This window comes from Chaetodon auriga, chromosome 16 (genome assembly GCF_051107435.1).
Source record: "Chaetodon auriga isolate fChaAug3 chromosome 16, fChaAug3.hap1, whole genome shotgun sequence".
NCBI lineage: Eukaryota > Metazoa > Chordata > Actinopteri > Chaetodontiformes > Chaetodontidae > Chaetodon > Chaetodon auriga.
Window position 1 is genome coordinate 17,754,495 of NC_135089.1, and position 15,264 is coordinate 17,769,758.

General features: G+C 44.1%; 1 protein-coding gene across 2 annotated transcripts in view; it reads right to left on the reverse strand.

Moving 5' to 3' along the window:
- Positions 1–9,626, reverse strand: part of usp43b (ubiquitin specific peptidase 43b) — a 59,633-nt gene extending 50,007 nt beyond the window's left edge. For both annotated transcript variants that reach the window (XM_076752853.1, XM_076752852.1), the window contains exons 1-2: positions 8,689–9,626; positions 3,545–3,691 (exon numbers count right to left, since the gene is read on the reverse strand). In XM_076752853.1, coding sequence (XP_076608968.1) covers positions 3,545–3,691; positions 8,689–9,315 — 774 coding nt within the window. In that variant the 5' untranslated portion in view covers positions 9,316–9,626. The remainder of the gene's footprint in view (positions 1–3,544; positions 3,692–8,688) is intronic.
- Positions 9,627–15,264: the final 5,638 nt, after the last annotated feature.

Sequence of the window (15,264 nt, forward strand, 5' to 3'; positions counted from 1 at the left end):
ACAAGGGAATGGCCTAATCATGGACTGTACAGTACAAGGAGGCTAATAAACCATTTAAAGCTAGACTATGCAGGATTTTCCTAAAACACAATGAATAAACTCTCTCAGTCATCACTTATGAGCCACTAGAATTGTGTTGTGGTGTGTTTATCTGCAGAGGCCCTGCCCTCTGCTTGTGTTTTCTTATTTTTGTCTTCTTTTGCCATGTTCGGGATGTTTCTGGCCTGCACCTTTGTGCAGCGGGTGTGTAGGTCCCAGCCAATAACAGCATGCAGGTGAGGTCAGGACTTTAGAAAAAGGTAGCAACCAGGTGCCAGACTGTAAGCAGCCCACATCCAAGAGAAAGCTATGAATATGGTGGGCACAGAACTGAAAAACCTCAAATACAGCGCGGCAAAACGGCAAGTGGACAAAATGAGAGTGACTTTGGGGTTGGCTGTCACTCGCTGGTGAGCACTGAAGGAGAGGATGAGGATGAAGAGTGACATGGAGTTGACCTGTTTTCTGGAGGACAGGGAGGTGCTGGTGGTTAGCTTAGTTGGCTCGCTTGGCCTTTCCACTAAACCAAATGTAACATTCCTACAATAGCAGCTTGCAGTGTTCATACAAGCAGTGCTCTTCTGGTGCAGCGAGGGAGGAAGGGCCAAGTTTGAATGATGTGTTTATTAACAATAACTGAAAAACTGCATAGTATACCTCGAAGTTTTCATACAAAGCTGTACCTACAGCAGTTTAAGACCTACAGGTTATTCCAGGCATCTGTTGACCTGCAACATGTTGCATAAATGCACTTATGGTGCAACGATGAGCTGCTTTGCAAAACATGTCATCCCATCACTACATCATAAACTGCATTGATCACATACTTTGCAGACTTAGTCAGCACAGTGTGAACCACCTCATCTCAGAGATATAGTCACCAAACCTGAACGTTCCCAGGCTTTGCTAATCAACACTCAACACAAAGCACAGCTGAAGCTAATGGCCATGTCATTGTTTTTGTAGGTGTTTGGTCATTAACCGAAGTACTGGGCACAATACCAATTTTACTTGATGATGTTGCTAAATGGAAAGTTAGAGGATTTCCCTGAGGTCGACACAAATGTGTACGCCAAATTTCATGACAATCCATCCAATAGCTGTTGAAACATTTCACTCAAAACCAAAAATGCCAACCTCATGGCAGACCAAGATGAAAAGTCAGGGGTTCATTCAAGTCAGTCTTGGATTTTGAGTATCGCATTTTCAACAAGTAGAACTCTTAGAGCAACCTTGTATGTTGACTAGCATTTGGATTAGAAAATGAGTGTCCCCACCAAGATACTACTGCTTGCGTAGTAGATAATCAAATCACCATGGATAAAGGACTCCCTGTTTAGTTCACACTCAACTAATCATCTCTGATTTGGTAATCTGTTTCTGAATTATCCAACACTCTACCTCTGAGATCCCACGAGCCTTGCTTTCATCCTGCCTCAAATAGTCATGTCTTGTGTTTTACAATTCGAGCTTCTCAACTTTAGCCGTCGTCTCCACTTTTTGTTGGCTTTCACCCAATCAGGGACAGGATTTTGTTCAACGTTAAATCCATTATCTAGTTCTCAATGGGAGGAAGGCTAAATGTTGAGAGAAAGACTCATGCTCCTTATATCAAATAAGTCGAGAAACCATCATATAGCAGGATCCAGGATTATCTTTTTAAAGGTTTATGTCCTCCACACCTCACTGGCTCCTTGGGTGTTAACAAGGTGCGGCGACATTTTCCCTGGGGTGCTGCAGACTCATCATGACAGACCTTATCAGCAGCTCTCCAGTCCTAACCTCCTGTCATGTCCTCTGCGGAGCCATGTACGTTCAAAGACACAGTCCAGACTCCCCCTTACTCCCAAACCTCACCCCATCGCTCACTCTTATCCGGCATTAAAGGGCAACTCACAAGGAGATTTAGTTCATGTGATATTCTGTGTGAACACCAGAAACATACACAACCTGGGGGAGCTGGCAAGTAAGATTTTCATTGATATGGGGAGCTGGACACCCACAGATGATGAAGGTGGACTGTTAAAACAGTCCCACACTCATTTCTGTCACTATCTCTTAAATTGTCTCACTGCCTCAGTTAATCACTCACATGCCAATGGAAGGACTGAGCATTAGCTGCAGTTGAACGGAGGAGCAAACTTCCAGACCAGCCAAAATCCTCAATATAACCTTGGTTGTTCATTCTTTATGTTGTGCATACCCTCCTGTTCTTTTCAGAAAGAACATAGCTTTTCTTTTTATAATTGTAGTATTCAATGCAAGGTTGCATGTGGGTCATACCAGCATCACAGAAAAAGGGATGTCGTATCTTAAATTATCCAATGTATAGCCTTGGGAGTGTAAGACTTCCTGATCTCGATATCTCCCAGTCCCAAAATGATGAAACAACAGAATAAATCTCTGCAGTTAGCGCCTCGGGAGACACAAGGGCACTGAGTTTGAGTAGATTTATTTGCAATGACTCACCAACAGCAAGTATAGCGCTTCTCATAAATTATACCACGAGTTATCACCCCAATAAAGCTACAAAAAAGAAGGATGTCTATTTCAGAAGTAAAAACATGTATTTAATAATACATGAAAATTCTGCCTTAATGGCTCACAGCGGAGCAGTTCAAAGTTCCATTCAAGGAGTATCAGGATGCAGCGCGCCTGCAGGCCTACCTCCAGGAGACGACGTGCTGAGAGAAAATCAAACACCAAATCGCCACACTTGTACTCTGCTTGTCCACAGGCAATGCATTAAGACACGGAACAAGGCTGCACAGCTTCGGCTGCCACACTGGTTTCAGCGGCATGAAAACTGCATTGCAGAATGAATCCTGAGACCCGTAGATAACCTCTGGAGAGTTAACTATAATGTTGCTATCTGTTGAATTATCAAAAACAAAGAAAGAAAACCCACTGAACATCCTCATGAAGGAGACTTGCGAGCTTGATAATAAGCAACACAAATGAGGACGTCAGTAATGTGAAGCACTGGAGGAAAACACCAGAAAACATTTGCCATTGTGTTGTATGTTACTACAGATATGATTGGCTACATTGCTGCATGCAATGCATATTACCTTGAATTCATGCGAGAACGCTGGCTTGAATATGCTGCAATATTCATATGAATTTGAATGTGACAATAGTGGAAAAATGAGATGCACTGGTCTGAGACACTAACCTGTTTAAAAATAACGTGATTTCATGTTAATTAATGTGTCTTAAGTGTGAGTTATCATTCATAAAGTGATCTCGAATCACAAGAACTAATAATGATTTCACCATATATCAAGCCACAGGCGTTCTTGTATAATGCATTACTGCATTTAATCATAATGAGTCATGTATTAGTTATGCATCAATTGAGCATGCAGTTTGAACCTGTATTATAGATGCTACTATGGGGGGGGGGCTGTTTTCTGATCAGTGACACTGGGAGCTTTTCTTAGTGAGAAGCAGAATTATCATGTCGCCTGCTGCTACATGACCCAACAGCCCTGCAGATTCTTACCTTTCCGGGACCTTTGGCCTTGTTGTTGTTGTTGTGGGAGGCCAGGTTGACGTCTTCATGGACGCGGTCCAGCAGCCACAGGAGGAATTCCAGGGCGTCGTGCTGGGAATTACCACGAAATTGTGATCCGTACTTGGACACTATAGTCTGGAGAGGGGGAAAAGCACACATGATGAAAGTGTCATTTTTCCACAGCTACATAATTATTACAGTGTATTTCACAACCGGGGAAGATGGTTCAGTGCTTGAACAGTACTGATGTGAAGTTCTGATGATACAGCCACTTTACAGAGAAACCTGCCAAAACTCGTGACTGTATACATCCTATTCAGATTATCCTAAAATTAACTTGACTGAAAAACAGTAGTGGATTAATTAGCCAAACTAAACTGCCTACTCAGATGCCCTTTCTGAAGAACTGTAGCACAAAAACATGTGAATCTCCAGCACTCGTTTACTGCTTTTGACAGCTGGGGTGTGCTCGCTGGGCAGCTCTACCCCTGCCTTCTCCACAGAACGCTGATCAGAGGAATCCTAGATTTGCAAATTTGCGCTGACACTCTTCACGCTTTCCTCCTCTCCACCTGGCCCACGCTTTGACTGACGCACAGTCATCTCACATTTTGGATTTGCAAAATATGCCTTTGTCTGAAAGTACTGCCTTGTTCTCCTCGAGAAACTCAATTTTGAGATTTTTGACATAAAAAAAAAAAAAGAAGCCGTGAATAACATTCTTCTTAAAAGTAGGTTGAAGACTACTTAAGCTCACATGCGGTATTATGTGATTTCAGATGTGAATGGCACCAAACTCAATTAGGCAGGAATTAGCTGCATGAACCGCAGCTGGCAGCCCGGAGAAGCAAAGGCAGCGATGAGAGATTATAGCAGAGGGAACAGCAGACTGTAATCATCGCTTCATAATGCACTAATATGTGATACGCTTCTTGCTATTACACCATAAGGTGATGTAGGATGTCTGATGATGAGGTCGGAGGCCTGTCACTGAAGAGCTGCTGGTTCAGTTCTCCAAAAGATGGGCAGAGATACCGAATTCAAACCCTCTTTGTAGCATGTAGCTGAATATTCCTCTAGCGCAGCAACTCACACTAAACACAGACCAGACCAGACAAACCCAACTCTTCTTTCAAAACATTAAAAGTGAGCCGTTCAGTATGGCTGGTGCATCAGCTCAGCGAAGTAGAGCTCGGGCTGCATCTTCAAAGTAGGTACTGAGACGTGGTTACTGACAAGTGCAAAAAGTGAACATAAAAATTCATAAACAGAAAAAAAAAAAAAAACTGCTGGTGGAGTCTTGGCGAAGCAATAAGGTTCTCTAATCTCCCCGTCTGATCTTGTCTTGAAAGTGAAAGTGAAGCCTCCTTTGCCTCGTAGACCTCAAAGCTAAAAAGTGATGAGTGTTGTCATCCAGCACTGGATCCTTACAGTACTTTTAACATAAGCTTGTCACAAAATATGAAAAGTTAACCGATATAGAGCTACTTTTATAGCCAATATGACTGGACAGCCGGGTCTCTCTGTTGAGTAATGTTTTCATTACATCAAGAGTGTGCGTGACTTTCTTTTAAACTGCATGTGTGCGCCAATATTTTCACTTTGCTCTTTGCTTTTATTGATGACACACTGAGAACTTTTAGGTTTGCTCTGAATTAAGATATTCTCAAACTTAAATGTATGCGTTGTTTTATTTTCACACACACAGTTTATGTTGTATACACCCACCCAGACTGTAGGTTTAACGTGGCCTAACTATCACGCTTGACATTTAAACAAATGTTTCCAGAATGAGTGCAGTGCAGCCGCTCTGCTTTAAATAAATGCTCTTGAAACATTCAGGGCTGCTTTTGCAAAAAATGCTCTGACATTAACCATGAGAATAATGGACACACACTGGCCTGAAGCTGTTGTGCAGCAAAGTAATAACAGTAATTACCATCAGCCTTTTGAAGGTGGCAATTGTCTCGGTGATATAATTGAGGTGGTGGAAAATGCCGTGTTTTTTTATTGCTCTCTGCGGCATAATGGCCACTGGCCACTTTGTAATGTGGGTAATCATCAAACTAACAGATAAAGAGAAAATAAGAAAACACTCTTCTATCCTCTACATCATTTAGCCAGTGGTAAATATTTCTAACATGTATCCATTACTTTTTATTTAACTTTTTCAAGTGTTTATCTGAACCATTTCAACCATTTACCCAACAGTCTTCACCATTTGAACTGTTTATCCATCACTGTTAGATATCTATTTTAACCATTTATTGGTAACTTGTAGCTAGTTTAACTGCTCAGACTTCTCTGTTTGCTTGCTAACTGGTTTTCTCAGGTTAAAGATCTACTGAAAATAGCGCAACACGATCCAAAATTTGCCTCCATTGATTATCTTATCTATGTGATAAGAGCGAGTCACTTAAGGTGATTAAGGGTGCATGAAGCCGAGCCCTTGTTAGGAGTCACCGCTCTGCTGTACATCTTCCATGAGCTGTCTGACCCACTGCAGCCAGCGACATAGATAATCATTAAAGATCAACATGGAGACGGCAAATATTGACACATACCAGAGCAAGACTCACTGTCGTCACAACATATTAGCTTCCAAAATATGCCCATCGATACACAGCAGAGAGAATGACATTCCTGTCCAGTAATCAAGCCTGCTCAGCCCAACTCCCGTCTTTCTCAGGCCTCTCATGTTATGGAAACTGATAAATTGGCTGTTGAGCAACTGTTTGAGTTTCAGGCTTTGTCCCTGTGCAGGCCCCTCTGTGCAAACACGCCATCCAGCCAGCGGGGGATGCAGAAAATGCACAAGTCCTGTCCAGATCAAAGGCACACATCTGCTCCCAGGTTAAAGAGGCTCAACCAGACATTCACTTGCTATGTCTGAGGCGCATCTGTGAGCGAGGAAGCCCTGGACACTGGGGGATTTAAAACATCCCAAAGCAGCACAGCCATATCTTGTATAAGTGAACATTTATAAAAGCTGCCTCCCTCCTTCCACCTCTACCAGCCAGGTGGTGCTGGAATGTGGCAGAGCGCCAAGTATTCGGCAGGACTTTGTTGTTGTTGTTGTTGTTTTTTTTTCTCCTGCCTGGGACTCTGCAGCCAACTGACCTGCGAGGAGGCCACTGCTGATTCATCAACTTTGAAGAACATTTGATCAAACAAGGATGATTCTACATTCACAGAGGAGGTGCACATGAACAGAGTTATTCATTTAAAATGAAAAGTGCTGCACTGTGTAGCTCCTATTGGAAGGGTAATTGTCAAAAAAAAAAAGAGATCCCATTCAACACTTGCCCATTTATAATTCATTATCAAAATTCCTGTGGCGTGCAGATGGGTGCTATAGGTAGTCCCTTTAATTCATTTTAGTCCGGCTGCTTTAGCTGAATCTGTGCAAAACACGTCACTTTCAGAGGCATGCAACCACTGATAATCAATTTACTACAACAATAGATTAATTGAGCACTTCATTAAAGACTGGTCCTTTTGGAGGAATGTTGCTGAATGGTTTGTGCTGTCTGGAGTTCCTGCAACTGGGAGCTAATTTTGCCTCTCAGACACAAGCCTTGGAGCTATCTGATTATTTTATAATGCCTCCCTTCAGGCAGCTGTGGTATTACCCAACAGGCAATTTCAGAAGGCCTAAGCTGCATGAACTCTGGACCTCCTATGGTGACAAACCACAGCCAACAGAATCAGCAGTGTGTGTGTGTGTGTGTGTGTGTGTGTGTGTGTGTGCTCGAACACAGGAAACGTCTCATCACATAAAAGGCGGAGTGTTTAGTGTTTTTCTTTGAATCTCAGCAAGATGTTTCCGGGCTGCTCCCTCTGATTGTTGTCCTGAAAATATCTGATCTCTGCGCCCTGTGAGACACGAGAAGGAATGAAAAGCGCGGAATTGGGGAATTATTGACAGTAAGGATTCTGGCTGACGGGCAGAGAAGAGCACAGCAGACGGGACGGCAAAAGAGAAAGAGAGAATCAATGTTAAAATTGATCGGGACTGTCAACGCTGCATTTCATATGCGGCTACGAAACTGCCAGCACTTAGATGGCTCTCAGGTGAACTTCTGGCTTCCTCATTATGATATATTCAAGTGTGAGGAAAGTCAGCCTGTACAGCAGGGCAGCAGGGGTCAGTAGCTATACATATACCATTTTCTTACAGCGTAATTAGCATTTCCAAGAATAGGTCCATTGTGGAGTTTCTTTGTTCGCTGCTCCATATTATCTGCTTCTTGCCTTGAACTATGGCTCAGAGAAATCCAGAGCAAAGAGCTGCAAGCAGATAAAGTATGGGTGCCCCCCCCCCCCCCCATCATCAGCGTGGGTAGAGGAGGAAAGCCTGAGGGTCTCCTGATGGGGCTCAGCTCCTGATCCTCAGGGAAGATGATTCTTAATAAATCATCTTCTTCCTGTGCCAATGCATTTCTAAATAAACACCAATGCACAGCTGAGCAGTCATCCACGCTTCACTGCGAGGAAATAAAGGACTAATCTAGTTCCTGCTGCAGCTAGGAAGTGATGATTTACTTAAAATCATCACATACCGACTGGGTTTGTTTAAAAAATTGATGCAGGCTGTGTTTGGATCAATAAAGTTTTTAGCGTTGTCACATAAGGTGTTCTGCTGGGAAAAAAAAAAAGTCCAGCCTTGCTCCGGGGGTCAGGCACCCGCTGACCCCGCGACCTCAGCCTGCAGTGACACAGAGCAGCGGCCTCATTATCACCAGGCAGGAAAACACTGGAGTCACAGGGCAAAGCACTGTACGCTTGTTAGCGCGTGAGGGAGGGAGAATGGTTTCTATACTGCTGGCAATTACAGCAAATGATGTAAGACTTGTGACACCCTTCTTTTTGTCCTACAGTCAGGCCACTCCGTGCACTTCTTACTGCTGTTTATGGCATACTGTGTGCAAAACATGCAATTAAGTTTGACTCAACACTAAGTTCACTCAGCACTGATAATGCAGCAGGCTGTGTTTAGTCAATGATAACCACCTTTTTTTTTTTTATATATTACCTGCACTTCTCATGCCTGAACCTACTCTGCCCTTAAGGTCACATCCACCTGTAGACTGTGTTTCTCAGGCTGACATTTAGTGGGCTTCTCTGTGTACCTTGAAGTCAACAGACAGCTGTGGGGTATACTCCAGAGTCCACAGAGCCCTGACAAGTGATGCCAGCTGCTCCGTGACTTCTCCCTTGGCAAACCGCGTCTCATCACTTCTCACCAGCCCGTTTAGTCTGGTTTGACTCAGGTCCAGCTTGTACCGCTCCAGCCCCAGGTACTCAGCGAGCAGGTCCGTGTTGCTCAAACACTGGACCACGGCGTTCATGAAGCAGGTGTTCCCGTGGTTTTTCAGCCCCAGCACACCTGGGATTTTGTCTCCGTAGTGGTAGAGCAGTTTCTCTCTCCCCGCGCACAGGGAAGAAGACGTGCTCGAAGTGTTTTTCACCGCGCGGTCCCAACACACCTGTGCATCCTCTCTGACGACTCCCGAGCTGGCGCTGAGGGTGCAAGGTGCGCCATTCCGAAACCCCCCATCGTCGTCCTCCGCGTCATGCGCGTCAGCGTCTCCAAAGTGAGTGAAAGTGCCTAAAGTTTTGATGATTCTGTTCATAAAGCTCCCCACAGACTTCAACGATTTCTTTCGGAAAAGCTTCCCGGATTTGGGCTTCTTCTCTTTACGCTTCTCCTCCTTCGACGTCGGCATGTCCTCCTTGACTCTGCTCTGTTTCTCCATGACAGTGCCTCTACTCCCTCGCCCGTCTATTCTCAGACTGATAACTGTGTAAATTCCGACGCCGGTGTGTCACTTCTCTGCCGGGGTCCCCTGTCCGGATAGCGGAGGGAAAAGCGCACAGAAGTGACACCATCGCGGAGCCAGGAGGCACAACGGCACACTGTTATTCCACCCCGCGCTGACAGTAAACCTTCCTCATCCATCCCAGCACTTACTGAAGGCGTTCATTATCACTCCGACACCGCTGTCACACGCAGCGTCTCGTCTCTCCCAGCACAACACCAGCCGCTCCGGCGTCCAGCTGCAGCACTGAGCGCTCCCCTCCCATCGCGCCCAACTTCGCCTGGATGAAGGCTTGTGTTTGTGTGCCTGCCCCCTCCCACTTTCCAGCACACGCGGGAGATAAGAGAGCAGTGTACGGCTTGGATTCATGTGGTCAGCGTTCACAAGCAAGTCTGACTCACAAATGTTTGGATTTTAGTTTGCATCAGTGGTGGAAAATGTACTCAGATCCTTTGCTCAAGTGAAAGCACCAAATGCGCCATTCAAGTCCTACTTCAGCATATGAACAGAGGTACTGTCAGCAAACTACTGATTCTGCAGAAAAATGACCCCAGTGACGTAATAATTGACATTGTTAATACAGCTGCATCAGAGCATTATGTGAAATGTCATTATTGGTCGAGGTGGAATTAGTTTGAACTACTTCATGTGTAGTCCAGGCATCATTTCAACTAGACACTGCTTTTTATGTAAAGGGTCACAAGGATATACGATTAATCTGAAAAGAAACTTCTGTCAAAAAAAAAAAAGTGCTGGAGTAGGAAATGCAGAGAGTTAGAGGACTTCAAAGCTGTGCTTGTAGTCCAGCATAAATAAATGTACTTAATTACAATCCACTACTGCTATCCTCAGATCTGCTATTTCATGTTAGATTGCCACACAGACACTGAGTAAATGTAACAGGATTTTCACTTTGAAATGCCGCACTTGCATCCTTCAGTACTCTCTGGGGATTCCCACCTCATGTTACTGTCAGCAGACCTGAAAAACCGTCATACTGTCTACAGTTTTTTTTTCTTTCTTTTTTTAACAGAGCAGGTGATTTTCCATTGTATAGATGACATTAAATGAAACAATTTCCAGTGAGGGAGAAAACAGCTCTGTGGGACTCATGTAGTGTTAAAGAGCTCCACACACTGTCACCTGGTGTCACTTTTCTGTTACTTTTCAGCTTGTGGGTGTTATCTGTCATCTACAATACATTAGTTTTAATACAGTTCGGCTGCTGGTTTGCATTCATACTATAGCGGCAGAAGCTACACATTTCAACCATTTATCCATTCCTCCTATAGCTTTCACACACTCTGAATCACAACCTTTGGTGTTCAGGAATTACTGCTGACTCAATATGTGACTATATATATATTTAATCACATCATAATTTCAATTTATTTCAAATTAGTTGAGCTACTCTGCAATCTTTCCACGCACCATCTGGCAACTGCAGAAGTACCCTCTGGGGTACATGTACCTCTGGTCTACTGTACTCATTTCTTTCAATTCAGAATAAAAAAGGCAAGAAGAGAGCATATCTTGCATGAATATGTGTGTGTGTGTGTGTGTGTGTGTGTGTGTGTGTGTGTGTGTGTGTGTGTGTGATCCCAGCAGCCTACAGGGGAAATTCATTAGCTAAAGCCTTTAAAGGCATTTATCACAGGTTACAGTGTCCTGGATTATTACTATCATTCCTAGGCCATGAAGTAGAGGAGAGCAGCACTGCTTATCTCCTTTGCTCACTACATAGAAATGTTTAATCACACAGGCCTGTCTTACTAACTCTAAAACACTGCAGATTTATTGCAGCAGTGAGCGAAAGCATTAGGACTGACTCTCCTCCTCGCTGCTAATGCAACCTGAAGAGTGACTGAGCCAAGTCTTTGCTCAGAAGGCGGGCCTCCTACTCTGCCTTCAGAGTGGTGCTGATGATGGTATGGCATACCTGTTGTTGTTGGGAGGCGATAATCCCACCAGCAGAGAAGAAACAGCCATGAGTGCACACAGCAGAAGGGCCTGAGCTCAGAATAGTGCAACCTGACTTGTGAAGGCCTGTGTACAAACACACAAAGCCTCTCCAAAGACCTCCTCTCACAACATCATCTGCCTCCAAGAGCAGGAGGCAAACAATCATTTTCTCTCTGACACTCTATGTACCAAATATGCCAACTGTTCATGTGAGCCGTCACTGCAGACTCAAGTGGATCTAACTTCCATGAAACAGGTTTCAGATTTCAGATTGGGACCAGCAAGTCTTACCTGCTTTAAGATACTGTGATGATCTACGGTACCTGGGGGACAATGCATGCAGACACCTCCAGCAATGGACAAAGAGGATCTCCCTCTGATACAATGACCCCAGACAAAGCATAAGGCTCCACCCGCACAGGAGGAGCTACTCTTAGGCCGGCTGACTTGGTCCTTGTCTCTGGCTGGTTTTTTATGCCTATGGGTAATATGCCTATGGTACAGTCATTGACAGCAGAGGGGAGATGTGATGAAACTGCTAAAAAAGCCACTGACTGGAGTATTTTCATCATTCTACTCCAAAGGACTAGATGAAACATAGCTTTTTAAACTTAATGACCCCGGGGCACCTCTGAGCTGCTGCCATCTATCACACACAGTACAGTAGCACCGTGGATGTTTGAGAGTTTGTGGCAAAACAATAATCACCTCTGGATTTGGCAGTTGTCTCGTTCTTATTTTGGTCTCTGCTTTTGATGGTATTTTTAGAGCAATTTTGCATTTTTTCCTTCCAAGGTCAGGTACCTTTTAAAATTTCTCCTGCAAAGATTTCTCCCATGACTAATACTAGCATCTAATTTCATATCATGTGCAAGTTCCTCCCTGATGAAAAGCGAGCTGCACCTTGGTACAGACATGGATGTGTCTTTCTCCCTCTATGTGTGGTCTGTATTTTATTGTCTTTGATGTGAGGGAACGTCTCATACAAAGCACAACCCTTTGAACATTAATGTGCTACCAACTCAAAGTTATGATAATACAAACAGACAGTATTTCTGTCTTTTGTAACGCTGCAGCACACATAATTAGATAAGTGTTGCTGTGTCGTAGCCTAATAGTTCAGTCATGCTATGCCTGTAAATGGAGAGGTGGTTTGCCTGACACTTTTCTGTGCAGAGAAGGAAATGTCAACCCCAAAGATGAAGTAGGCAACAGAGACCATCTGGTCGCCTGAGTCATATATGCCGTCTGCTCTGGGAACACACACTCCCTCAGCTAAAAGAACAATGCACTATGACTGTCACACTGCCCTGCTATCGCTGCCTTGGTACAGTAAAATATGACCAGAGGCAGGAGCATTACAGTACGCACATGCAAGCTTTGAAGGTTTTGCAGCATTGACTACTTCTGAACTTATATGCACAGCTCAACGTAAGCTTAAATGTTTCTCCTGAGTTTCTGTCACTAACAATGACCTGTGTTTCATGTGGGAGGTGCAGCAGACAGTGCTGATCAGTGTTACCCAGGAGCACCTGACTCCTCACAAAATGCCTACACAGACAGGCAGAGTGACGAAACAGCACGCCCCGGGAGGAAATCAATGCTGCTTCATGCGCTTTTACAGCGCTGACTAAATACGATGCTCTACAAGCGATTTGCTCGGTTTAGCTAGACGATCGCCTTCATCAGAACTAAATTGATTTAACCATTCCTGTGATGTGAATTCGTTTCAGCAGGAAAAGAAACAGAAGGGGTTGAGTGGGCGAGTTCTGGCTTCCACCAGGTCCCAGATTATGCAGGCCCCATCTGAGCTGGCAATAACACATTCCTTGTCAATGCCTTTAATCATAATGTATTTGGCAGAGGCCTTATGCTTTCTCATGGATTCCAGGAGCTTGTGAGTCCAGGGCAGGATCTCCCACACACTTGCAAACACACACACACCTGGACGGAGAATAGACAGCCATCGGCTTAACAGCGCACATGAGGCAACTGACACAGCACTCCCCCCAGAGACTGCTGGAGCCCAGGCTCCAGAGCTATTTCTATTCCTGCCCTATTTCATCCACGACCAGTCCTACTTTCACTGTATCTGAACTGTTATCAGTTACAGCAGGAAACTAAACACACACGTGCAGGAAGGAACCAAACGAGCTCACATGTAGCACTGCTGCAGAAATGCATTTTATTCCTGCCTCACGGGCCTGTAGTCTAATCATGATTTTTTTTGTGTGTGTGTGTTGAAATCCCCTGGTGGGTTTATCTCTTCTCCCCTCCTAATTATTCTCCCACTATCTCAGGTGGTGGAAACAGCTGTCAATCCCAAGCTGTGGGCTGTGTGATCATAAAGCTTCCTCTGTCCCGTCCCAGCAGTAAACACATGAATTCTAAATCATTCTTGGGTGCACAAAAAAAAAAAGAAGAAGAAGACAGGTGCTGGAGGTTTATATGTGCATATGCTTAGATGGACCTCATTGATAGGAAGCTGTAATTATGAGCAAATCATAGCGTAAAAAACATCGAGTTGGCCCCTAAAAAGAGCATGAACTGCAAAAAGGCTGTCTGATTCAGGGGGTCATGAAAGCTGCTGCTTCATGCTGCTTCCATCTATGAGGAAGTTCTGCAAGTACAGGACTTGTAAAAGTCAATGACATCAATATTTAACTCGGTTACTTTCATCATTCAGGAAAATGTGCATTTCTACTTGAAAGAGGACACACAGGCTGGCAATCTATCCTAAATAGAAGACATACAGTGCCTCGGGCTGTCTCTCTAACTTCAGATGACTTGTGTTATAGCTCCCTCTAGTGGCAAGTTTTGAATTCGACAAGCCACTCTATTTTAAAAAAAGGAGCCAAGAGAGACAAAACAACAAATAAATATATTTAATAGATGATGGTGACACTGTAGCAGCACTGTCATCTGTTACCCATGGAAATTAATTTGTCTCTAAAATTCCTCTGCAGGTGAAGATTTCTGCTGAATCAGTATGTCTGCACACTACTGCCCCGTGCTCTGCAGCTACAAAATCAATACACCTTGTCGCTCGCACAACAAAATGCAACCTACGATGTTCTACGAAGCGAGAGAAAATGGAAAATGGATGGACGATGTTCTTCAAATCTAGTTTTGCGCTCCTGATTTCACGCATACAGAGATGTTAAGTGTCTGACTTCAAAATGTGAGAGCAGAGTTACTGAAAAGGGACACAATCACTGGTAGAAGATAAAGATGTGAGGAACCACAGCTAATAAATACCAGCATGCCAGCTGATTCGTGTGTTGCATCATTTTGGCTGATGATGTTGTTACAGACCCACAGTGTTTCTGAGATATAAACTTCAATTCAGCGTTCAAGGACATGATGTCCATACTGTACAGGGCAGAAGTTTGGTGCACTGCTGCTCTTTACAGGTTGTTCTCACAGCACACATCATGATCTGCCATAGCAGGAAAAGCACATGTTACAACCAATATTCACAACAGCTGTGATCTGTGCAGGTGTCCCAGTAAACAATAACAGTGAGCCAGCATGCATAATGCCAGGACCGTGAAACTGAAGCAGCTCAGTGGAATTAGCCATTACTAATTTTACTATTCACACCTTTGCTGTTCCTACTCTCAAAATGCTTTGTGATAAAGGTCAGTTCGTTGAAACTCGCTGTCCTGTTGCCTGGGTTTGCAGGGTTTGCTGCTTTCCATACAGAGTGGTAAAGCAGCAGTTTGTGCCCTAAATAATTCAGTCTACCCAAAGGCGCAGTCCATGATCCACTGACTTGTGTCTGATGTAACAATCTGAATAACATTTCTTTGTTGTGTTGGTGTTATGGTAATATTTCTCAGAGGGCCTCCTTCAAGATCCTAAACTGAGTTTTCCAATAGGGCAGTAATTCTTTCAACATATGATTAAACCGGCACTGAAGTG